The 25,262-nt window shown below is 44.0% G+C and overlaps 1 protein-coding gene across 1 annotated transcript in view; it reads right to left on the reverse strand.

The window, feature by feature from the left end:
- The window catches only part of CYYR1 (cysteine/tyrosine-rich 1), a 148,357-nt gene that overhangs the window by 35,288 nt on the left and 87,807 nt on the right, over positions 1-25,262 (reverse strand). The window contains exon 2 of the mRNA XM_009327897.1: positions 23,293-23,398. Coding sequence (XP_009326172.1) covers positions 23,293-23,398 — 106 coding nt within the window. The remainder of the gene's footprint in view (positions 1-23,292; positions 23,399-25,262) is intronic.

The following is a 25,262-nucleotide window of genomic DNA, read 5'->3' on the forward strand; positions in this document are numbered from 1 at the left end:
GAGGAGGGGAAAAGCGTGCAGAGGAAGGAGTGGCAGAGAGGAGCTGTTACGGCCAGACTGCGACCCTCCCATCCCCCAAAATCCCACTGCGCTGCTTGGAGTAGGGGGAGGCAGAAGAGTTGGGGATGAAGGAGTGAAGTTGAGCCTGGGAAAAGGCGCGGTGGTGGGGGTAAGGTGTTTTAGATTTTGTCCTTGTTTGTCACCATCCACTTCTATTCTAACTGGCAATACATTTAATTAATTTTCCCCCGGTCAAGTCTGTTTTGCCCATGACGGTAACTGGTAAGTGATCTCCCTGTCCTCATGTCGACCCACGAGCTTTTTCATCTTATTTTCTTCCACCTGTCCACCTGTTGAAGAGCAGGAGTGAGAGAGTGGCTGGGTGGGCAGCTGGCAGCTGGCCAAAGTCAACCCACCACAGAAACACAGGAGGTGTTGGCGCAATTCAGGCTGCTGAGATAGCAGCACCCGTGCTGTCCTTTTTCCATGACTAAAGTTTCACATTTCATAATTCTTCCCTGCCAGTCTGTCAGTATTTTAACGTGTTAACCTAATTATGAGTTTACATTTTAGCGAAAAACAACCACCCTGTTCCTGATGTTTGAAACAGCTAATGCAAGACAAAAGAATTCCAAGTACTTAATTATCCACAAGAAATTAGTTGATTACAGTAATGTTAAAAACAACCGGTATCACATATGCACTTGGATTTTAACCAGAGTCTGTTTTCTGCATTCAAATTTGCCAATCAGTTTCTAAGTCTCCCCTGTCAGCAGCTAGAACAGCCCGTTTCTTTTCAAACAATGACAATTACTTTTAAAGAAACCAAATTCCAACTTTAGGGCCAACTGTCCGCAGGGTAAGATCAGGGACTGAGTCCATTAGCTATGCCAGGCCCTGCCAATCTGCATCTGGTAAAGATTTGAATAGAGATGCAGTTAGAGGAGCAGAATAGAGGAGCAAGGGACCGGATATCAAGAGAAATGGGTTGGGAATGGTGATATAATTCCATCCCTTGCTCATTTAAAATGTTTAGACAACTTGCTGTATCTCATGGTGCCTCACTGCAAACACGGGGCGGGGGGAAGAAATTATTTTCTGCTACTTCCAAAAGGAGCTGTAAAGCAGTATCTGGTTCCTAGCAGCTTTGGGATTGCGGGCAGTATAAAATGTGGAGGTAATTCTGATTTAATTTCACTCTTAAATTCTGTCAAAGTGCATCCAGTAACCAGGGAATATTCTTTATTATGACTAACAGTACCACAGGGTTTCAACCAAGACTATGAACCTAGTCAGCCAGGAAAAAAAGACAAAAAAAAAGACTGTACACACACGCTCACAGATTTGGGAACACTTGATTCCTTCAATGCATTTATAGGCCGAGCTGATGACAGCTTGCTCAAGGCTGCCCTAGACGTCAGTGCCAGAGCCAAGAATTCACCTGTGACTCTCACTCGTCCTAATCCAGCACTTCAACCTGAATTATCTCCTTGATACTCACAAAATGAACCAAGAGGGAGGAAATCCCAGTATTAGCTGAGATAATTCTGATGAATCACTAAAACTATAGTCTGGCTGGAACATGCGTTTCTCTCCCACGCATCAGAAACAGGGATGATGCAGATAATCCCCAACAAACCACTGGCTTGGTAAAACAATTAATTAGTGACCTTATAAAGGTTTAACAGGATAAAAAATCCTGCTAACAGAAGAGCACAATGTACAATTAAGTTTTATCTTTCGACGAAGAAACCTCATTTGTACTAAAATATTGGGTGATTTATATTTTCTGTTTCAACAGATCATTTAAGATTTAACAGATTGCTGAATAAATTGTTTAAATATGCAAATCATCTGGGCATTTTGTAATATTTCTCCAAGGGCTTTTTCCCAGTAGTTCTCACCAGATCATGCAAATTACTAGTGATTCAGAAAAGGAAGCATATAATATTTTAATTGACAGAGTGTTTATTTCAGCTCCAGTTCTTTTACATCTTCCCCCTCAGATAACTAGAAACACATGACCTCCAGGAATCCCCATATTCTGTGGGGCTCATGACAAAATCTAGTATTAGGAGAGACGGAGCACAGGAAATTAAGTGTTTTATGTAGATAAAATGAGCTGACTTGGGAATACAAATAGTACTAAATTACACTATATAGTCTGCCCTGTACATCTAATTTCCATGATAAATGACGAGCTGTAATGGGCATTCATGCATTCCTTGCACGGCATCCCCAGAACTTCATGTCGCCTCTCCCCAGGTCCTGCTTAGAGGCCAGCAGGCGCTGCTTCCCAGGGGTCTGGGGGCAGCTCTGTGAAGGGAGCGCCAGCCATCAGGCTCGCCACCACCTCGATGCTTGGGGTGGAGCAGCTCACCCGCCCATGGTTTCCACCGCCACACGCTGCTGCAGCTGAACTCCATTTCCATGAAGCACTCCCGACTTGATGCTCAGGGAATCTACCTTTCCACCCCAAAGCCACAAACAGGAAAGGAGGTTTTCTCCTTCTTTCCCATAACTGTCTCCTGAGACGAACTCTTTAATTACCCTACTTAACCACCAGCAGCCCAAAATCTGAACCTCTGGGCCAGAAAAGGGGAAAAAAAAAAAAAAAAGAAGGGAAAAAAAAGGCAGCTTTTTTCTTAACAGGTTGTGCACTGATTTCACTTATCCATTAACTGGTGAAAAGGGCAATGCATTTGTAACTGCATTACAGTTAACAGTTAACTGCATAACAGAATAACATTAGACATAGTATTACTTTTTTTTCCTGTTTTCGTAAAGCTCAACCTCTGTACCAACCTAGAGAGCAAGCAACACAGACCGCACTCAGTCCCTGCTAGCCAAATTGTTCCCCTCATGCGCTTCTGCTGAGAAGCAAACCCTGCAGTGGCAGATTTGGGTACGCTGGCTTCAGCATACATGCAGTTCCCCAGTGATTCACTTCAATCAGAAGCCGAAAAGAGCGATTCCAGTCCTGCAGCGTGGTGTGAGCTCTGCTACCTCATGCATTATTTCAGCATGAAATATTTATAAACTGGAGAACAGGGGCATGCTCTTTCTTTAAAAAGTGTAATGAATTTTTTTAAAATGTATGAGTGCAACTTGTAAGAATCTGCAACTTGTTTGACATCCTCGGTTTAATAGCCCAGTCCCCACTCCTCATCCATACAAAAGGAGCTGAGATTGTACCTTGTAACCGATTTCTCTTTAAAAATTGAACTTAGACTAAGCAGGTATTTTAATATCTTAGGGCTAATTTTGCTTTTCTTGACATTAGAACTCAACACCACACCTGTATATTTTTTTTTTTAGGAAAAAAAATAACAGCATTTGCATCATAATTACCTTTCCCCTGGAAGCAGTTTGTATTCTGAAATTAAAACGGTGGTCACAGTCTACAGCGACACACTGTCACAAAACTGGTCCTTGGAAAGCCATAGGGGACTGACGGTGGCAAATCTGACAAATTAAGGGCCAAACCGGTATTCCCATAATACAAAGCAGTTGGTGGAAAAAGCCACCGACAGGTAGATTCCCTCGCTCTACCAGATTACACCTGTAAAGTGTAACTCCTGTTTTAGTTGGAAACCAGAAGGTGGGACTTCAAAACAGCTGCAGGTAAATTGTTCCCCTGTGGGCACCGGGGTCCTCAGCGAGTGCAGCAGTCTTATAGCTTAGAGAACTTGGGGCTGCAAATTAACCTTCTGCTTTGGCGTGTTACTCTGCTAACTAATTCTGCAGAAGCAGTTATACAATTGACCTGTTCTCTGTAGCACTGATGAAGCTTTACTCTTTTTTCACCTACAGATTTAGAAATATTTACCGGCAGAGAACTAATTGACTCTCAGGAGAACAAATCCAATTTTACTTCCTTTGAAACATCAGGAAAATAATTCCAGATGCGTAGCACCTCGCAAGCAGGAATACAGCAGTTGTTACTACCTAGCATTTCTACAGTCATTTGATTACAGAGTAACTAATTACTTTTATTTTTCATAAAACATGGAGTGATTTCATATACATTTTTTCTATTTCCTATTTGGCAAAACAAAGGTTAACTGACCTGCCTTCCACTCAGCCCTAAAACATGTCCTATCGCTGTCACCTGCTAGTGTACGCCTTAATTTACATGTCCTTCAAGCCTGCACTATAAATATACTCTGTGGAAGTATTGCGTGTGCAGAGATCTTTATAAATGCCAGGACCACTGTGAATCCAGCCCAGGGAGTCAAGAGACGGGGGCGTGGAGCTGAGCGCCCAAGCGTGCCACACAGCCTCTGCTGGCTAAGGGGAGCACAGCTTTCAGAGGGAATGGGCAATTCCTCTGAATAGGAGGAATTCCTCTGAATAGTACTACAGTGAGTTGCTAAAAAGATTAGGCTTTTACTTTATTAAAGGTAGCTGGTCTGGCTACAACAACTTATCTCAGTACAAGGAATCTTCCAGGAAATCAAGCATTTGCTCAAGTTGGTAACTTTTTTCCCACCTGGGGTCATCACTCCCCTTTGGTCATTCATTCCTACAGAGCATCATCTGCTTGACTGACAGATACTGCAGTGAAAGTACTACATGGGGAACAAAAGTCTGTACTTAATCTATTTCTATCTTGCTGGACATATCCTTACCACCACCAACAAAAAAGGCTCCATTTCATTCAGTGCAGCACAGGCTGTGCTAAACCTGTGCCATCTGGTGCAGATGCACACAGTAAGTACTTATTTAATTTTAGAGAGCAGTTACAGCACGACCTGCAGACCACGGCAGTAGATATTCGTGTCTGAGCAACATTATGTGCTTCCATTATCACCCTGCCTTTTAAATGGAGCCCTAAAGCCAACAGCACATTAGCTATTTTTGCAGGTGTTGTCGCTGTTACACACCGCCTTCTTCATGGCAATATAACTAATTCACTGCAGACTGCCAGACATGGACTATACGTTGCAATATTCACTGCCCTGCTTCCTGGTATTAAGCGAATAGATTCAAAATAGTTCAGCTTTACACCAAAGCACCTCTCTTGCAGCCAAACTCTGCAGCCTTGTGTTTAGCATACGACTTCGCTTCAGGTACTAAATGGAGATTACACTGATTTTTAAATGCGCTGCTTGAGAGCTTGAGACATCCAGGGGAGCTGTAATAAAATTTATATCCATGTGATCAGTTCAGAAATACTGCTGTAGGATCAGCAGCAAAATTATTTGATAGCTTCGGTCCACTTTTTGAACTGAAAGGGATCCAGCTCCCAATAACCATAACTGGCTATTAAGCCACCATAACCGGTGCCAGTCATGATGCTGACTGGTCGACTCAGCAGTAGGACTGAAAAGCAAATGCCATTTCTGCTCAGGTGGAGGAGGAGAGGATAGTATAACCGCTAAGAAGGTGACAGTCCTCCAATCTCCTCCACCACAGCCCATGAAATACAGCATGAAACTTTCTGCTGATTCCCTGGGAGCTGAACTGGGACCCAGCTTACAAACCAAGCAGATTTTAAAAGAAGTTCATTACAAACAAAACAAAAAAGAAGAAACCATCTACATGGTTTCCAAATCCACTCTTGGCACAATTACTTGTACTTACAAAATAAACAGCATTTTAAATGACACTTTGGCCCTTGTAAAACGATTCAAGAAACATTACAACATGCCTTAGCATAAAACTACTCTGGTTTCCCACTAAGCACGAAGGCTTTCAGAAACTTGTACCAGTGTTGGAAAGGTCGCTCAGGTTCAGACACCACTATGTATTTTGCAGTAGATGCTTCTTTCTTATGCCCTGCTCCTTGTAATAACCAGCCCAGCGGGCTATCTGAAAGCACATCCCTTCCTGCCTTGCTGATCCCACTAGAGTAAAATGCCTTCTTCTCCTCATCTTCCTCCTCGCTGCCATGGTGGGGTGTTGTGGGAGACCTTGGGGATGGGTGGTCACCTCCACATGGGCACGGGCGAGCTAGGCACCCGGAGGAGAGAGCTGCCTTTCCCTGTGCTGCTCATGCCAGCAACCTGGCAGAAAGAGGAGGTGATTCAGGAAATGGCTTCAGCCAGTTTCTCCTATCCTGAAAAAAGGCCAGGCTTCCAGAAAGAGAGGGATTAGGTGGATGATGTTCCTCCACAACCGCTTTCAGCTCCCACACTCTGCAGGTCGCTCTGCAAGACAGAAGAAACATCCCTGGAAACTGGCGCTTATATTTGGAGGATGACAACCTCTGCTACCCCTTTCCTGCTTCTCCTCGAACATGAAGCACCCGTGGAGGGGGCAGATGCGCTCCACCATCACCCCTCATTTCTCATACCTGCCTGCTGAGCCCTGCCACCACCTTTGTGAGCTCCTCCAGAGAGACAGCTTACCATGAACTAATACAATTACGTAAAGTAAACCAAACCGATCACTTGACAGAGCTATTAAATGGCAAGATGCAGGCAACAACTGATTTGCCAGGGAATAATCAAACACTTTGAGAACTTGAAAAGAAGCAAAACAGTAAATTCACCGTGACTTTGGGTGGGAGAGGCTTTAAGTCGAGGCACTGTCTTCTTAAAGTTGCTAGATCCGTGCAGTAAACCACAGGGAAGGTAGTCCCCTTCAGCAGACAGCCTCTGGACAAATTTCTAGAGCCCGTTTACTGTATGAAGTTGAATGGTACGACATCCTAGTTCATTAAGAGATGGAAGAATGCCACAAAGATACTACACTGATATGCATTGCTATGATGATCGGGCTCCAACCATCATTTCCATCTCTTTCATTTCAGAGATTAAAAAGGCACACATGAACCATGCATCAACCATTGCTGTGCACGTGGACCAGAGGCATTTATTACCAGTCCAGTTCTACAGCCTCAACAAGATTCCTATTGACTTCAAGATAATCAAGTTGGCTTTTTCATGACCATTGGAAATCTGTTTTCAGACTGCAGAAATTAAGCCCGAGACAGACATACAAAGGCAGATTTTTAATTTTTTTTAAAAAGACAGTTTTGAAAATATCTTGCTAAAAATACAACTATAAAAATCTTGTTTCACAGCTTAAATATAACACTGCTATGAAAAATATGCGAAGTAGCTTAAGAGAATGAATATATTGTTACTGCAATCTATTTCAAACAGGATAGAGCTTATTTTCACTCTCTTCTTGACCTTTATTTGAGAAGATGCCCTGAAACTCTAGGTATTTTGTATTACATCTGATGGCACTAATTCAAAGGAGTTTTCAACCTATATTCAACTATCACAGATCACAGTGCAATCCAAATCCCCCCTCCCTCCCTCATTTAATTCACCATCTTGGACAGCTTTCAGAAATAGGAATGCAGTCACATCTGATTAAGTTTATTTATTATATTTCATAGTTTAGCAGAAATAATGTAACAATATTAGTGGAAAGTATGGAAGGATCAAGAATCAGAGTTAATTGAGCAAGCAGAGAGTGCAAGGGCTTTTTGAGGGGAGTGTGTGTGGTGGTTTTTTTTTAAAGAAACAGGAAAGAGCCATGGTGCTGAGACTAAAAAGTCAGGAAGTAAGTGCACTGAAGTCAGAGTACACAAAGACATGCGGTTTTCCAGTACAGGGGTAAAATTTTGGTCACGGACAGCAAATGTCTCAAAAGCCAGGGCTGACTCTACAGGAGACCTGCCTGCAGAAAATCTGAACCTTTTGAGGCCTCCCAGAGCCTTTCCTCTGGAAGCAAGCCTCTTGCTGGATACATGAAAACGGGATTTGGGATCCCTAAACACTTTTGAACATAGAGGCTGGAAAGCACTTTGTTATGTTTTTAATTAGGTTACATAGATCATGTCTCATTGTATTGTCACTGAATTCCCGAAACACCACAATAAAAATGACACTTAATTAGAATGCTGAAATTTTTATTGCTTTTTCTTAACGTGCTAACATCACAGGAGAACACATCTTGTTTGTGTTCAGAAAAGTTACACCACAGAAAACAAGAAAAAAGCATCCCTGCACTGCTTTGCTAGTTGTTGTTCACCCTGGCCAGGAGGTACTGCCTCTGCAAGGAGAGGGCACACTCAATTCTCTGGCCCTTGTGCTTCTGGTTTGAGCTATCCATCTACTATTTCGCCTGGCATCAGCTATGATGAATTTTGCTTGTAACCAACAGCAGCTGGAATGAGGCCAGCAACGTATTTCATACGAGCTGGTAAAGCATTTTGGCCATCAGAGGCCCAAGCCACTTACAGGTCTGAAACCTCCCATATCAAGATCCGAGAGGGGATCTTTTGCACTACGGCATGCAATATGCATTAAGGGGCCAAGTTTAAATCTGTATAGAGATGTACATGCCCTTACGCGTTGAAAACCTCTCCATGGAAGACATATACGAATATTACAATCCCACTGTCCCGTGAAAACCATGTAATTGAAGGCTGCACCACAAAGTATACAAAAGAGGAACAAATTAAGGTCACAGAAACACCCTTAAATCTGTCATTTGAGAACTTCCAAAGTGCATTCATTTAAAATGTATCTTTCTCACACACACACATTTATGACCAGGGATTTTACATTTACATCCTAGGTCCTGACCGGCATTGGAAAATTTTCAGTGCTAGTACTAATCCCCGAAGAACATCACTGGAAACAACCCTCATTACACGATAATTCTTTGCTGCCTCCACTTTTTGACATGTCAGCGAGTTCTTAATCCTTTTAACTTCTTAATGAAGGAATAGTTAGACAATGGCGGTGTCCCGTGGAAAGTCACCGATCTGTCCCTTGAGAGTGCTTCCCTGGCACACGGCATGGAGAAAAGGGCTGGGGTCCTGCTCACAGGGACGGACAGCTGTGGGACACACACTTTCTGGGAGGATGGGGCTCCCAGCCTGGGAGAAGCAGCAGCAGGCATTCAGGGCTGAGGAGTAACGCTGCTGCAATGCATAATTTCCTCTGAAGAGATGTCCTGCTTGCAGCTCGGCTCCCTGGGCTGAAGCAGTGACAGCTCCCACCCAGGGGCGGCAGCCCGAGCTTCCTGGGGATGGCTGATCTGTGCGCACGTGCATCCCTACAGGCACAGCATCGTCCCCCCGGCGAACAGCAGCGATGACACTGAGCCTATGCGAAAAAGAGAAAGGAGAGCTTTTCCTCTGAACCATTACGGTCCTGCGGTGGATAAGCTGCACTTTCTAGCCCAAACTTTTTATTTTGGCTCCTGGGCCTGTTTGGAGCTGCTACAGCGGAAGAGCAAACGCCTGGCCAGGGGAGGTCTTCCAAGCGACGTGCTCGTGGATGAGGCTTTTGTGTTGCTGCAGTTGTCATGAGGGCTTTCCAAGTCCACCGGCAGGCCAGGCGGGTGGGTCAGAGACAACAGGTAAAATCAGCTGGCTATGTTCTGAGGAAGAAGCAGCTAAAAACCACAAGAATAAAATAGGACTGGAAACACTTGGCTACCAAACAGGGGCCAGTTTGAAGTTCAGCCTCAAGCAACTTCTTAAGCAGGTCAGAGCACAAAACCCAAAGTTGAAGATTTCAATTCACAGGGGGAGAAACCTCCAATCCCCGTTTTATGGCACAGGCACCTGGACAGAAAGGTTTGTGTTGCTCCTGCAAAGCCAATATGAGGACTTTGTTGACAATACCAAGGAAAAAGGTGCTTCTCACACCTGAATGTGGCCAGTGGAGCACAAGGAATCCTTACGGTAGTGGAGCTGCTGCAATGCTCTTCTGGATGGGCCAGAGACAGCCCAAAAGATTTTGTTTGCCAGTTTTGGAGGAAAATCTCATAGCTCTTCTCATGCTGGACCATATTTTCAGCCACTGCATGTCAGTATAAATCAAGTGACTTGAGGATTTTGCCCAGTTAATTGACAGTTTGTATCTCCTGACACAAGTTGAAAAAAAAAAAAAGAGTGATAAAAATATAGCAACAGCTGTAGCGGTGCTACTGGCGGTTATGAAGGAGCCATTAGTTCTGGCAGTTATTAAAACTATTCAACGCAAGTGACAGATAACAGTAATAAATCAGCTGACTTGTTTCACATATCCACACATCCAGTGTTTTCTGTGAGCACAGCAAGTATTCAGCCTAGAAAAACAACGGCATCTCATTACAAAGCCCTGTTAGCAACTGCAACATACATTGAACTATTACGAACATAACGAAGCCAAAGTGCAAACCCTGACTTGAGTCGTAGCTCCTTCAGATTTAAACAACGGCTGCTAACTGGTAACTTGCTTTCCAGTTACCAGTCTCACAGAGCAGTAATTGCTTTTAGATTAGCTAAAAGAAGTACTGCATTTTCCCTCAACGCGAGGGCTGTATCCCCATGGGGTGGCCTTGGGAGCCTACCGGCAAGGTGCAAGAGGGCACCCATGCAGCAAGAGCACGTCCTTCACCACCCGCAAGGCCTCCGCGTCCTCCCTGCAAGGTCCCAGCCTCTCCTGGGGTGCCCCTCCAGCTGCCCCCGACCTGCCAAGCGAAGGTTGAGCACCAGGCTGGACCAATGCACACAAAACTGTGCCCTCCCAGAACACGGCACCATGGGCAGGTCAGGGAGGACAAAACACAGGTGTCCACCAGAGATGGGCAGCGGGGTCAGGCCCCCACCAAGTGAGCACGCTTGGGGGAAGAGCTCACAGTACCGAGGTACAACCTGCCCTTTCCCTTCAACTATGGAGCACAAATGCCATGAGCGATTCTCCTTTAAAGCCCGGTATGCAACCAGGCATAGTGAGGAAGTACCAAGCAGCAGCTTTCCATCTTCCACACAGCCCTGCTCTCCCCGACACAGTCCGGGCAGCTGGAAGCTCCTCAGAAGGCATCCTGGTGATTTTCTGGACGAGCCAGCAAGCCTCGTCCCCCGGGGAGTAACCTCCCCAACTTTAAGCAATAAGGACTTCCAAGTGACGCAACTTCTTCACGGAAGAGATGAGTCAACCTTTATTGAGAGTATAACCTAGTTGTTGCGAGTTCCTGGGGTAATTTGGGATTGCAGGTAGCTCTGTGATGACAACAAACCTCTGGAAGGAAAATAAACAGGAATCATACAGAAACTTAACTGATGCTGTCTCAAAGGTATCTGACTGTACCTGTACCTGACAGATTTCAAGTGACGTAAAGATAAACTACAGGCATTATTTTTCTGGACTCCTAAAAATATCTGGCAATCTAGTGGACACTCAGCACAGAGCCCAGAGAGAAGCCCTGGGCTGGCAATCACAACAGCCTCCCTGCAGCCTCCCATCGCCCGCCTGCCCAAGCGGGATCCCTCGGCATGGCTTCCCAGCCATTCAGAGGGGATCGCAAGGCTCTTCAGATGTCTACTGGGGCATCCTTCTGGGGAATTGGTCACAGACACACAGAACAAGACCTCCCTTGCCGGAAGTAAAAAAAGACCCACCCTCCTTTAAACAAGGATGCATGGCTCAAAAACCCAAAGTTGCTTTGTAACTTGCCAAATTGGACTGACGTCAAACAGGGCTGTTTCCCTAGCAGTGCACGGGCCGGTTGACACACAGAGGTGACTGTCCCCGCTGGATAAACAATACTGATCACCGTCTGCTGCACAGATGCCAGCCTGGAGGTCAGCTTGTAAGTAGCTGCTGTCAGCCTGTGACTGCAGAGGAATACGGGAGAGAGACCCCATACCTACCGGCTTGCCGAGAGCTTCAAAATGTTTGATCAGCACAGGCCCAAAACAGAACAAATTCTTACTTCTGTGGCTAATGCGAAAGGACCTTCCTAGGTCATCAAATCCATCCCCTGCTAGCAGCCACACCATAGAGGCCATTTCACGAGCTAATTGCGCTTCCTCACACACCTACTTCAGAAGAACGGATGACTGGAGAGGGGCATAAGGAACAAGCAGGAAAAATTTCCTCTCCTGAAGGAGAATATGGAATTTTAATGCAAAATAAATTATGTTAGAAGATAGCAACAACATAAGCTTACCAAATAGAGACGTTAAATACCATAGCTCCCCTCCTAATCTCAGCACATTATCCTAATGTAGCATATTATTCGACACATACAGCAGACATGCCGCTATGTTTACAGCACCCCATCATATAGCAATTCTGAAAGCATTATTGTCAAGCTGACATTTTATTACATTTCTGGGCTAATTCAATCATTAAGTTTCATTCAACAGTCATGAAGGCTCAAGAACAAAGACATATCGTGCTTTACTTCAGACAATTTTAAATGTTGTTGAAAATGGAGAATGAGGGCCATAACTTTTCATCCATCCCCCATCCCCTTGAAGCTCTATTCTTTCACTCTCCACTAGGAATTTAATATCAAATTATCCCCGCAAGAAGCCACCGGAGGAAAGCAATGCGAGGTAAGCAGATTGGCGATCCTGTCATCCATTTTCATAACTTCAGTTTATGTAAATAGGCCATCTATTTCCAAGCCAAACACAGGGTTACCGCCGTGGACTGAACAAACATTATTAGCTTTCAGCCGTGTAAATATATTAGCTATCATTGGACACAGCCTCACCGAGGTCTTTGGGGACGAGGACCACGCAGCATAGCAAGTGGTCAGCACACTGCGGTGCGGGAGAAGCTGTGCCCAGAGCAGAGATGTCAGCAAACAGAAAGGCAGACAAAAATAACTGTTGTCTTAAAAGAATGCAACGTTTGCATATGAGATGCTCTGAGAAAAGAGTTTTGCGGGAAGGTTACTGATTACTTAGATTAGATTAACACCAAGGCTTCTCACTCACAGCTGAGAGTGCTTTTGTGCTAGACGTGGCACACAAGGACTCCCCACACGCAAGGCCATTCTCCATCCCAAGAGGTTTTCATATGAATATGCTTATCCATGGCATATTCGATGTCTATATTCAGACATCAAACTTTGGCTCCAAGTAATCAAAATTCTGCCCATAACCCAAATAATTCATCTTTATTTGTCGTAGTTGATACTGCTCTTAGAACTGAGGAGCCATCACCAGCAGGAGTACACACTACGTGGACGGCAGACAGGCAACGATGCCCAGACACTGTAGCCTTGCCTGACAGGATATTGTGAGCTTAAGACTGAAACAACTGACTATCTTAAGTGTTTTGAAACCCTTGGAAGATAATATGCTACACAAGTGGTAAGCAAAGACGATTACAAAAAAGCTGTATTCTTTATACAAAATATCACACTGACAAAATTCTTGTTACTCTTCCAGGAAAACCTCAAAGATTCCACGAGATGTATTTCAACAAGGTCTTGTACAAAATACTATTAGAGTTGCTTTAGTGCCAACAATGAAAAGTTAATGTTAAATTTATGCTGGCTGCTTATTTTCTCTCCTCTTGGTTTACATTTCCAAAGCAGCAAATGAGGGGAGCTGATCTGAAGCTGGCTGAAAGCTCAGGGACTTGAAGGATTTGATCCAAACAAAAGAATTAAGAGCTGCTGTCATGTATCATTTAAACATCATCATATTATAAGTGCTACTTATATGTAAGTAATTAATTTTGGGTCTCTCCAATGCTTGTCTTCCATTTCTGAATTCTCCTCAGTCTGATATCAGAATATTTCTGTTTCTCTGTTTCTCCATGCTTAGGGGTCTATTGCAGAGGCATCGCGATACAAGAACAAGCGCTCTGCAACACTTCTCCATCCTCCCCGTTCACCACCCTAGCCAAAGTCGCAGAGGCCGGCAGGCCTGGAGTGCTCCTGGGAAGGGGCTCTCATAGGCTCCGTGGAGCCTTGAACTCCGAATGCTGAGTGCTGCCGACAGGCACCACTGATGTGGTGCTTCAACAATACAGATACCAGAACAGGATCGTAACGCCAGCTGGTACTCTACATGGTTTTAGTGTTGTAGGAAAATGGGAAAGTAGAATTTCAAAAGAAAATTCATTATAAGATAATAATTGTGTGTATATATACACACATACATACATATATACTCATGTATATACAGACACACATCATGTAGAAAAGATAATAGGCGGCAGTTGCAATCCCCCGCCCTCTCCTTGATAACCTTCCTCTTCTTTCCAGTTACGTTACCTTACCCGGAGGGTTGCAAACTGCTCCTGGGGGGCTCTGTCCCCTGAAGTGCAGGACATCTGCTGGTGAAGCTGGAGCCTCCCCCTCCATGGTGGGACATGCCACTCTCCAAGGCTAACTGCTTCCCTCCTGTCCCAAATGATGATGTCTATTCTGTTCCTTTTACTGGGGAGGAGGAGGGAGCACCAGTGGGGAAGGAAGGGAAGGAAAGGAAGGGGCACTGCTTACATCCAGGCCCTCTCTTACCCTGCTGTTGGAAGGAAAAAATCAAATGCACGGGCACAACACAAATAAGCAGTACAGAGTATCAGAGACTAAAACTGCAGTTAATGTGATAACATAAAAAATGCAGTCCCAAATGTGCATGCTTATGCTATTCCTGGTTTACTAACACTCGTGCCCTATGGGCTGCTCAGCAGCTGGAAATAGCTACAGGGCAGCAATACCCTAATTATACCTTCATTAGATCACCTTGACCATGGCATGTATGGAATAGAGGTAGTTTGCACAGTCCCTCTATGCTTCAATAGCAGCATAGCAAGTCCACAAGGCACCTAAAAATAAGGTTCACTGCGTCTTGGCTGATGAACAGATGTTTCAACAATAGCTGTAGATCCTCAGTACCGCTTGCGCTTGTGACAAACTGTACCACGGGCCTCAATAAAGAGAGAGAAGCTGGAACATTCAGTATTAAACCAAGCCTCCCTTGTGAGCAAAAGGAATAACTCCATTTAATGATAGCAGTAAAAACCTCTTATCTGTGTGGATGAGCCAACAGGGAGACACGATGATGCAACATGCCTGCCCAGTTTGTGGTATTAATGCCTCTCGGTCCCATACTGAATATTTACGTATGGAGGAAGTCCCAGGAGAAATCTTGTATTTTATAAAAATAATTCATTACAGGAAAAAAAAAGGTTTTTATGATAGGGGAAGTGATTCTGAAAGTAAACGTCACAACTTTTTTCTTTTTTAAATAGAGAAAACTCATTGAGAAAAAACCTCATTGAATTTCTAAAGATTATATTAACTATGGAATTTCTATCTAGTTGTGGTTATAAATCTCGAAGGAACTTGTGGCTGCCCAGTGAATTAATAGTTCATTTCCTTTAATTTTTAATAACTCACTTATATACGCCGAATGTAGTTTCTGTCCCTTAAAGAGGCACATTAAGATTAGAATGAGAGTTTATCTTTCTAGGACAATATTGTTCAAATATTGAATTAGTGCTACAAGTTTTATTTGGATTGGCTGCAATTACACTGTGCGCAGCACCAAATGGCCCTTTTGCACAGCTTTTGACCCAGAAGTATCTTCATTAATAACCCTGCTCTGAGTTGGTGTGGTATTACTTACTACAGAGCAACCAGTACAAAATGCAAGAGACTAATCCCCTGAGAATCCCGCGAGCTCAGTGAAATCGCAGAATTAGCCAATAAAACAGAAATTCTCCAGCTGGGGGTAGGGGAGGCATGTATGCATTGGATGTGCAGGGAGTGGATGAGTCAGCTGAGGTGGGATTTGTCCTGCGTATCTCCTGACCCTCCAGGAGCGACACACCTTATTAAGCAGCGCTTGAACTGGGAGCCAGGGAGCATGAAGTGGCAGTGAATGTGGAAGGTACCATGGTGATTAAGAAAAAAAAAGAAAGAAAAAAATGTTTTTTTCTAACACTCGGATTCAACAAGGTACTTCAGCTTACAACTTGTCCCATTAGAGCCAAGTGCATGAAATCCCCACTGTTGTAATTAGCTTATTGATTTCAACAGGATGAGGACTCTATCCATTGCATCTCCTGACCGCCTTGAAGTTACAAATGCATTTAACTACTTTGCTGAACTGGTGCCTAGCAGACTATCGGAATTCTCTCGAAAGCTCTGGATGTACAGGTGACGGAACAAAATTACAGATTCTTACCAAATTCAGAGGTGGACCTTTCCCCCACTTGAAAAAGGGAAAGGTGTGGGGCGGGATGTAAAATAACAGACAGGAGGTAAAATTCTTATGAAGAAAGGACAGTCCTCTTGTGACCAACATAATCCCCAGGGCCAGCCTTTACATCAGTCTTTCTAAGTGTTAAGAAAACATTTACCTTTTACATGACCAAACCTTATGGGAAAATCCTACAGGCTTCCAAAACAGACCAGTGCAAGTGATAAACACAAAATTATCTCTTCTTTTCACTGAAAAATCTTTTCAAAATAAACAGTGCAGTATAAGCAAACTAATTTCACTGAATTCGTTATGAAGGTTTATTTTTCCCCCTTAGTGTTTTCTGTAAGCCACAGAGAGCATTTCAGTGATTTATACCTTAATGCTTCCATTTTTCAGGCCAAATTCTAACAATCTTCCAAATGATGAAAAACAGATGATCCACAGGGATGTCAACCACTCAAGTTCTAGCACAAAACCGTGCTAGCCTTTTTTCTTATGAACAATTGAACTTGCATGTTTACAAAGACTTAGAGTTTTCACTAAAAACAGTATTCTAGTGCTTAGGGCTACCTACTAAAATAAAAAACCCTAAACTTCCAAAAACGATCAAACAAACAAAAGAACCCGGTCCCATTAGTCCCAAACATTTCAAAACAGTTAGTCAGATACCCAAAAAACACAGAGGTGGGAGACTTAAAGTGGGAGCTATCTTTTGAGAGCCGCTGTATGGCAAGCAAAACAGTTTTTTCCCATTTTGAGCCGCTTGTCACAACACAGGGTCAGAAATAAAAACACAAAGCGCTGAAGAAGAGGCGCCCTGTGTTTTAATTCTGGTGCTGACAAGGGTTTCCTCTGCAGCCATCGTCAAGAGCAGATACTGCTCTAGTCATAAATCTGATCGCACATTCTTCGCTGAAGGATATGAACTGGGACAATAGGCATGGAACAAAAAACAACTGGAAGTTCAAGCACTTCACAAAGGTCACGTTTTGAATACCAGTTCTCTCTCTAGCAGATCTTGCAATGAAAACGTGGTCCTACATCTTCCTCTAAGCTGTGGTTAATCAACCCCCTGCACAGAGAGAGTTGGATACCTCTCTTGTGGAGGTTTTCCCAGGCTGATGCACGGATAGCATGCTTCCACAGGTACTCCAGATGTTGAAGACCAAGGATTAAAAGGCTGAACTGCTATTTACCTCTTAGACAGAATGAAAAGGAAATGGTTGTAGTCTAATTATCAGTCTTGCCCTTACTGATGACATGTTTATAGCCAGCCCCCAGCGCTCAGCACAAGTGTCCTCAGGCTCTGCTCTGTGTGCTCATTCATGAAGACTCCTGATCAGAAGCCACAACTCAAGCCAAATGGAAAAAACAATTATTGAACCAGGCCTTTGGCGCACCTCTGGCATCGTATCAGAAGTCACAGAGCCAGAGGCATGAAATGGCAACTGCCAGGTAAATTACAGTTTTACATATTGTCCCAAAGTGCATTAATCATGGGAAATTTTGAATATTACATTGGTGAAGAGGAACACAATTTTATTTTAAGCAGAGTACCATACAACTGTCGTGCAGACACAGAACCATCCCCAACCCATATGCTGCTTCACATATTTACTGTGGGATGCCTGAAAGTGTCTAATTTTAATTATTTGGAATCTACAGCGAATGCCAAACTTCCTGAATTTTTTTTATTCATTATGAACTCCAGAGGCTACATCTCTATATTCCTAATTCTTAAAATGTTAATTCTGTCCTTTGGTGCACTCCCCATACCCACCCTCCGTCCCATATTCTCATACCAAGTGAATCAGCTTAAGGGACAGTCTTCCTCTCACAAACAAAAATGGCATTCTCTGAGGTCAGCTGCTTTTCTCAAAAGTACTACTGATATAAAGTACTCCATGTCAAATGCCACACTTAGCTACACTACACACAGCTTTTTCTTCAGTTTTGCAGGCTGAGGCATGCACACGATTTTTATGCCAAATGTATTCTCTGCTTCTTTTCCTCCCATTCTCTCTGTCTGCCTTCCTTCCTTCCTGGCCACATTGTGCAACCTCTAAACTTAAAACAAAACAAAACAAAAAACCCACCCAAAAAACTCACCCCCTCCAACATACATTAAGTTCATGTAAATAACACCTGATATTTCAGCAGTCACTGAACAGGCTGTTGCGTCCTCCTTATCTCTGGTACGATTTTTCTACCTACCCTCTTGCAAATCACCATCCACTACCTGTAGTGAGATCACAGTTCTCTTAAGTTTTTATCTACTTTTTCCTCCAGTTACTTTTGAAGTCCTTGGAATCATGTGTTTTGTTTTGTTTTTCTAAATAAAAGTTGCCTTAGAGTAAATCATTCTGAAGACATTTACCAAGAAACTTCACACACTTTGCAATGTAATGTAGCATCACTGCATCTTAGCTTTCTTCTCCTGCTTAAGCCAATATTCCAGTTCACTCCCCTTAAAGACTTCCCAGCAAAATACGGACCAATCACCAGGGATGAATATTTTATCAATGAGTTTTCTTAAATACTGTCAGCCAAATCTGGGTGTAAGTTCTGTCATTTCCACTGAATATTCAACTGGCCCAGCAGTATTAATCTGAAAGAACAGCTGGACTATGTGTCCTCTTTGCTCCATTATTTACCTGGAATCTGGGATTATTTCACATCAACTCACAGCTGTTGGCCATGAAGTCCTGTGAAAGAGCAAAGGCAGCATCCAGAACCACCCCCGACAGCATCTAACTACTGACATCTCTGCCCAGAGAGCTCCCCGCGGCTCAAAAGTTACCTGTGGGCCACAATAAACACAAGGCACAATGTGGCGGAGAAGACTAAGCTGGAAATTAGCCCACAGAAAATCCACCAGAATACGCATAAGGGCCAGACAGTTTGGGGCCTCTCAGAAGCAAATACAAAGGGCACGGTCAGAAACGCACGCTCAAATTTGGGTTCTGCAGAAGAAAGCCCTTTTGTACCGACTCCCACCTCTGAGGAGCTCTGGGGTTTGAGGCTGGAGCTGAAGGCAATAACCAGATGTCTCCCATTCCTCTGAGTGACAGAAGGCAAAATGCTGCCGGTTGGTTAGTTAGGGAGATACTGTTGTTGTGGGCAAACCTGGAGCACTTGTCACGGAGAAAACACACTGCAGTCCTCGCAGTCCCTAGCCCGGCAGCAAGCTGCAGAAGCAGACGCAGCACAAGCAAACTGATAAAAGGTCAGTCACAAATGATTCAATAGCTTAGAAACTAGCTTCTGAGGAGGAGGGCAGTTTGAGTTTCTTGACTCAAAGGGCTGGGATGGTGCTGAAGGCTGGGAAGGGTGCCTCCAAGCTTTCTTCTGGTGGGGAGTGAAAAGGTGGGCAGGAGGAAGAATCTGAGCACTCAAGCATCCCTGCACCTTTTCCTTCATCCCACAGACAGAGCTCCGCTATGTTGCGCGTCCAAACACAAATCTGTAATATGTCCAAGAAAAAAACATTTTTAGAAGGGCTAACTAAGAAGCGCTAGATGCCGAGCAAATAAACAGGAGGAAATGCATATGCATCAGAGGAAATAATGACAGGCTGTAGCTATTGAAAACCAGTGGGAAGGGAAATATAGCTGGAACATTACTGCTGTAACAACTTGCTCTGAAAGGGCATCATGAAGGGGGGGGGAGGAGGAGGAAGGATGTGTGACTTTACATTAGAGATGCTCATGGGGTTACAGATGACTCAATCACAGACCTTGAACGCTTACAGATTATACCTGTAGTTCAACTGAAGATGGAGTTACTGCAACATCTCTTACAGGCCCTGAAATCCTAATACTAGGAGTGAGCCGATAACTGCATCTGTTCTTCATGTGTGCAAAGAAAAACAGGCTAATCACAGATGCACACAGCCTGGAGGATGTTTGCTGAAAACCTCATCTGACTAAAGAAAAAAAATTCCCTGGTGTCCTAAAAAGATGACAATTTCTTAAAATAGAAAATTCTAAAACCCTACATGGAATATCTCAATGCTGAATCTCATTTTAATGAGTGAAGAGAGTTAAATCATCAACTAAGAGCTACAAGCAACTTAAGTATCAATGATCATGATCCAGTCACATTGACTTTGTTTTAACATCAGTATATACATTATTGCCTGCTGTTTATAGTCTGTTTGCACAATTGCTGGCATATGGGTCTAGAAAGAGAAGAGTGAGAGGCGTGAAACAAAACAGAGAATTGTTTAAAAAGAACCTGCTGCATGCCAAAAGGCTTTTCCAAAACTGCAAGAGAGTTACGCTTGTGAAAAAAACCATCCCAGAGAAGATGAAGAGCAGAAACTTCAGAAAGACATGCAGATTTATAAAGAATGGAGAGAGCAGAAAAAATAGTGTAAACAAATGAAGAAGCATAGGCAACCTCTGAAGAAGCAGAGGAGCCAATACAACACTGAGGACTACTAATGGTGTTTAAGACAGTAAAAAGGCACTTCTGAAAGCACCCACGCAGATCAAGTCTGTTGTTTGGTGCAGACAGTAGGATGAAAAATGATGACACGGGAAAATAAGGATATTTAAAGAACAGCATTACGTGGAATTATCAGGACACATAGTTTGTTGGATTAAAAATGGTTCTTTAAAAGATTTCAATACACAGTTGTTAACAGAAAGACATAAGCAGATTAGGTGACTAGTGGCCATTTCCAAATTCCAGAGATGGTGTCTTCTTCTAATACAATTTCATCTGTCATTTGGGGGTGAGGCAACACGAAACTTCTGCAGTTAAAGCTTGCACATTCAAAAAAGACCAATATAGTGCCAAATAATGAAAAGGGAAGGTTATTCTTATGGAGCATAGTTAAAGTCACAATAGCATCTTTTGCAATGCAACTAAATGCAAGGTAGTAACCCTAGCAAAGACCAGTTTGCAGGCTTAAAGCAGTAGACATGCTTTGAAGACCGTGACTTAAGGACTTAGAGCTGGAACAAATTGCTAGAGTTCATTTATGTCATCTGTAATCATCACAGATAGCTGCTTCAAAATGGGTACTCAAAGAAAGATACAGGAAAAAATAATCCTATCAAGGCTTCTGCCAAAACCTTGTGCTCAGCCCTGCTAGCCACACTTCAAGAAGGAAGTGAAAATACTAGAGGGAGCTCAAAGGAAGGCCAAAGAATTGACCCCTGGGCAGGGCAAAGCAAAACAAAGCAAATCTTACATGTGAGGCTGACAGAGTTCACCCAGCTCAGTGAGAAGGTTGAGAGCTGTCATGATGACTATTTAGGGCCACATTTCAAACTCACAGATAAGTTAAGAGCTGACAGTAGGAATTTCAACCTTCGTTTCCCAGCAAAATTTCCCAGCAGTGTTAGTAAATGAACTATAGGACAGTTTACCAGGACAGATGGTCAACTCATTAATGCCCGAAGTTTTCAAAATGAGATTACATATGTATAAAGAAGACATGCCCAAAACAGCTTCTAGGGAAAAAAAAAAATATCTATGGCTCAATCATGCAAAATGTCAGGTCAGAGGAGTATAATGACTCCTGACTGGTCTTCAAGTCTATGAATTGGAGTACTTAACCATAAAAAATGAGAAGAATCAAATGTCTCCTTTGAGACATGTTGTGGCAAACAGCAACTTGTAAGAGCCCGTCCAGTATTCAAAACTACCCAGATACACACAAACTTTCCAATGTGTCAGAGCCACTCGCACTCAGCTCTAATTCAACAGCTGTTTACATTTGTTAAATAAACATACAAAAGACTAGGTGTCAGCCTGGAGCTGAAGGCATGGTTTTCATTTCAGCAGTCACTGAAGAATCCCCTGGTCAATCCTTTCCAAAGCAGAGCTCTGACATTAGGCTAGACAAATGCCAGTGACGTTCACGTGGAAGTGGGACATGAAATCCACTTGCTTTGTTGCTCTATGGGAAGCCTCCTTTTTATAATGTGATATCCTATGCTATCGTGTCCATCATTCCTAACCACATGTGAACTAGAATAAGGTATTCAAAAACAGCACCACCTTCCACGCATGTAAATGGGAAAGCAATTTTGGAATGAGAAAAGAAAAAAATATCAAAGCAGACATTCCCTAGGTGAGCAGGAAAAAAACTCCCTTGTCATTCTCCAACAGTAATCAATCTTAAGTGCATGCTTTTTTATTTCCAAAGGAATGAAGGATTCTGGTGCTTTATCATCATTTTACTTACTTTAGCCCAGGAAGTGTCTGATCTGCTTTAAGAACTGTGGATCAATTCTATATTAAAACGCTATCACTCTGCCTACTCCTTCAAAGTGCTATAAAATATGCTGAAGGGAACACTGGCATGCTCCCCAGGTACCATGGCTCAAACAAAAGCTGCAACAGAGGAGTCTTTTTAGAAAAAGCAACTACCACCTTCCCACACACTCCTCCTCAAGCACCCAGCAGTCCCTATGACGTACCTCTTTTTCCTTTTCTGATTTTAGTCACGAATATAAACCAAAAATACGTCACAGACTGCATGCTAAAGGTTAAGAAATTACTGGTGGGGTTGACAAAACAGAAGGTAAGATGCCCTATCTTGAAGAACAACATTTTATGTTTTGTTTAGGTTTGTCCTCGCACATGAATGTAATACTTACGGGTTGTCACTTAAATTAAGCCCAGAACCTAGAGTCAGGTCCACTAGCACGCACGCTTCTATTCTTCCTCACCGATGCAGAGCTAACGGCTACACTGGAGCCTATGTTTTTAATCAACAGTTTACTCCTATATTTTTCTCTAGATAGGAAATATTCGTAACCAACCCATTTCACCCACTGTGTATTTTTTAAGCACTGTGAAACATGCTGTTCAAACCGCAGTGTTAAAGGGTCAGATTACCCTCACCTACAATCTATTCAGTAAATTCCACCAAAAGCCAAAACACCATTTTACAAAAGCAAACAAGTCAAAAAAAAGAAAAGGAAAAAAAAAAGTACTCAAAGCAAAAAGGATCTCAAATCCAAGTCGTTTGAATAGTGGTTTGACTCAGGTATTGTAACAAAGCATTTCAACAAAACCCACAAGATTTCTATTCACAGTCCTTTTCATTTGAAGAGCTTGAAACAAAGTTCTCACCACCTCTAAAGCTTACTTCCACCAATTATATTATTGTACACAAGTGAAGGACATAACCCTAAATTTTAGCAAGCTTTCTGGTATACTTCAAAAATATGTGCAACATGAGACTTTAGAGGAATACCGATGTTTGTTACCAGCAAGGAAAAAAGCAAACCAAAACAAAACCAAAAAACCCCAAACCCTGCCACTGTTTATTGATGAAACACAGTTTCCCGCAACCCAATTTTACATCAAGTCCATGAGCACAGCACATCAGTTTTTTTCTAAAGCACAAATATACTTACGAAAGGACATTCCCAATGTAGGCATAATATGAACAGCAGTAGGGAGTAGTCCCATCACAGCAGTAAGCTTTGCAGTCATTATCACACTGAGCCAGACAATCTTCTGCTGAATAAAAATAACATTCATGCGGTCAAATGGTAGCAACAACAAACTGCTGTACAGCCCAGCTTTAAAGAAAATGCAATCTAACAGTTTTATACAATCACAGGACTTCACTCGAGGCGCAACCTGACCTTGTAATCCAAATGGCAGCCCATTCCCACTCATTCTGCATTTCAGTAGGAAGTTCAGAGTTAGGTGCTTTGTGTATGGGTATTTTGTAGTCAGCCTTATCAGTTCCTTCTCATATATAACCATTTAAAATAAAAAAGAGCATTTTGAAATGTCAAGACACCATGGATCAACTTTTTCCATTCCAGCAAGCAGTCCAGAGAGAAACCTGAAGCCGGGCTGCCTGTCTCGCTGAGCTGCAGCAGAGGAGAAGGAAGCTGTCTGGGAACCAGCTACCTCCCCCAGTGCCTGCCCAGCCCCGGGTGTAAATTAGAGCTGCCTGGGGCACTCTCATCCCCTGCCAGCTGGCAGCAGCTCCCCTCGCTCCGTTCCAGCTCTAGGGCCATGGCCACCATGGCACAGCGGCACCCAGCACGGGGGCCAGCGGTGCCCTCTCTGCCCCATCGCTGCCCCACAGACTGTCCTGCCGAGCCGGGGCCACAAACATTTCCAGCAGCGATGCTCTGCTGGACTGAGGAACAATGCAAATTGTGAAACAACAGTAAGAGAGCTCTTTACAATCAAGAAACATGGAAGAACACGCATCCTTCTATTGCGGTGACAAGCTATTTTAAAGCTATCGACCTCTTGTCTCTGGGTACTGCTACAGCACTGTAAAAGCGTCCTCGCGAGTCCCACTCTTCCGAATCTCATCCCGGTCTCCCCTTCCCCACTGCCAAGACCTCAGCTGCAGCCTGGATGAATCCAGACTCCCTGCCCTGCACACTGTCACCCTTGGTGACCTCTTCAGTCACGCAAACGCACGCTGCCACAGTGGAGACCTGAAAGCAAAGATGATAAACTACGCTTCTGCATTCCGGGTACGCTGTGGCTCTTGTTCCTCAGGCAGCAGATCACGTTAAGGGGTTCCCGCCCTCCCCGTAAGTTTTACTCCCATTCCTGTTACTGCTTTTCATCCATGCTGGCCCAGCTTTCGGTGTGCCGGAATCCAGGTAACCCTACCTCATCTCAGCTGCTGCCATGCTCCCGTTCCCACCCCACCTCTGGCTGCAAATTCCCACCTCGCACCAAGGCTCCTTGGCATGCTGACTGCGTAGTGAACGGCTCATGCTGCTGATCCATCCCAAAACCCAGCACCTTAATCTTGCTCTAGAGATTGTAGCAGGTCAGTTCTCTGAACCTGCTCATGCTTGGTCTCTGCTTGAAAACAAGTGCCAGCTGAGGGCGAGGGCCGGAGAGGGCTTGTGCGACGCAGCACGCGTCAGCTCATGCGGCTGCGCCCTAAACCTGTACAATTACCCCTGTATTAAAGAAATGCACATGCACAAAAAAGTGGAACAACCGACCCGTCAGTCTGAAGACCAGCCACCCCAACAAGCGAATTGGTGCAGCCGGAGGGACGGCAGTCTCCAGAAGGAGAGGGGAGGTCAGCAACTGGCACAGGCCCTGCTGTGAAGGAGCAGCAACGGGGGGCGACCGCCGTGCCCGTGTGCGGGACCCCCCATGCCAAGGCTTTTGCACTGTTACCCTTGCAGGACTCCCCGTGCCAGCAGCTTCAGGCTTTTGCACTGTTACTCATTTTTTGGCGCAAGCACTCGTGTCTCCAGCTATGTCCCTAACGCACCCAGCAAGCACAGCTACTCGACCAAGAAGCGACCGCAGCAGCCGCCTGTGGGTCGCAGTCCCGCTTGCTCACCAAACCCGGCGGTACCGAGGGGTGCCCTCGCCCTGCCCCGAG

Source organism: Pygoscelis adeliae, unplaced genomic scaffold, assembly GCF_000699105.1.
Source record: "Pygoscelis adeliae isolate BGI_AS28 unplaced genomic scaffold, ASM69910v1 Scaffold14, whole genome shotgun sequence".
Lineage (NCBI taxonomy): Eukaryota > Metazoa > Chordata > Aves > Sphenisciformes > Spheniscidae > Pygoscelis > Pygoscelis adeliae.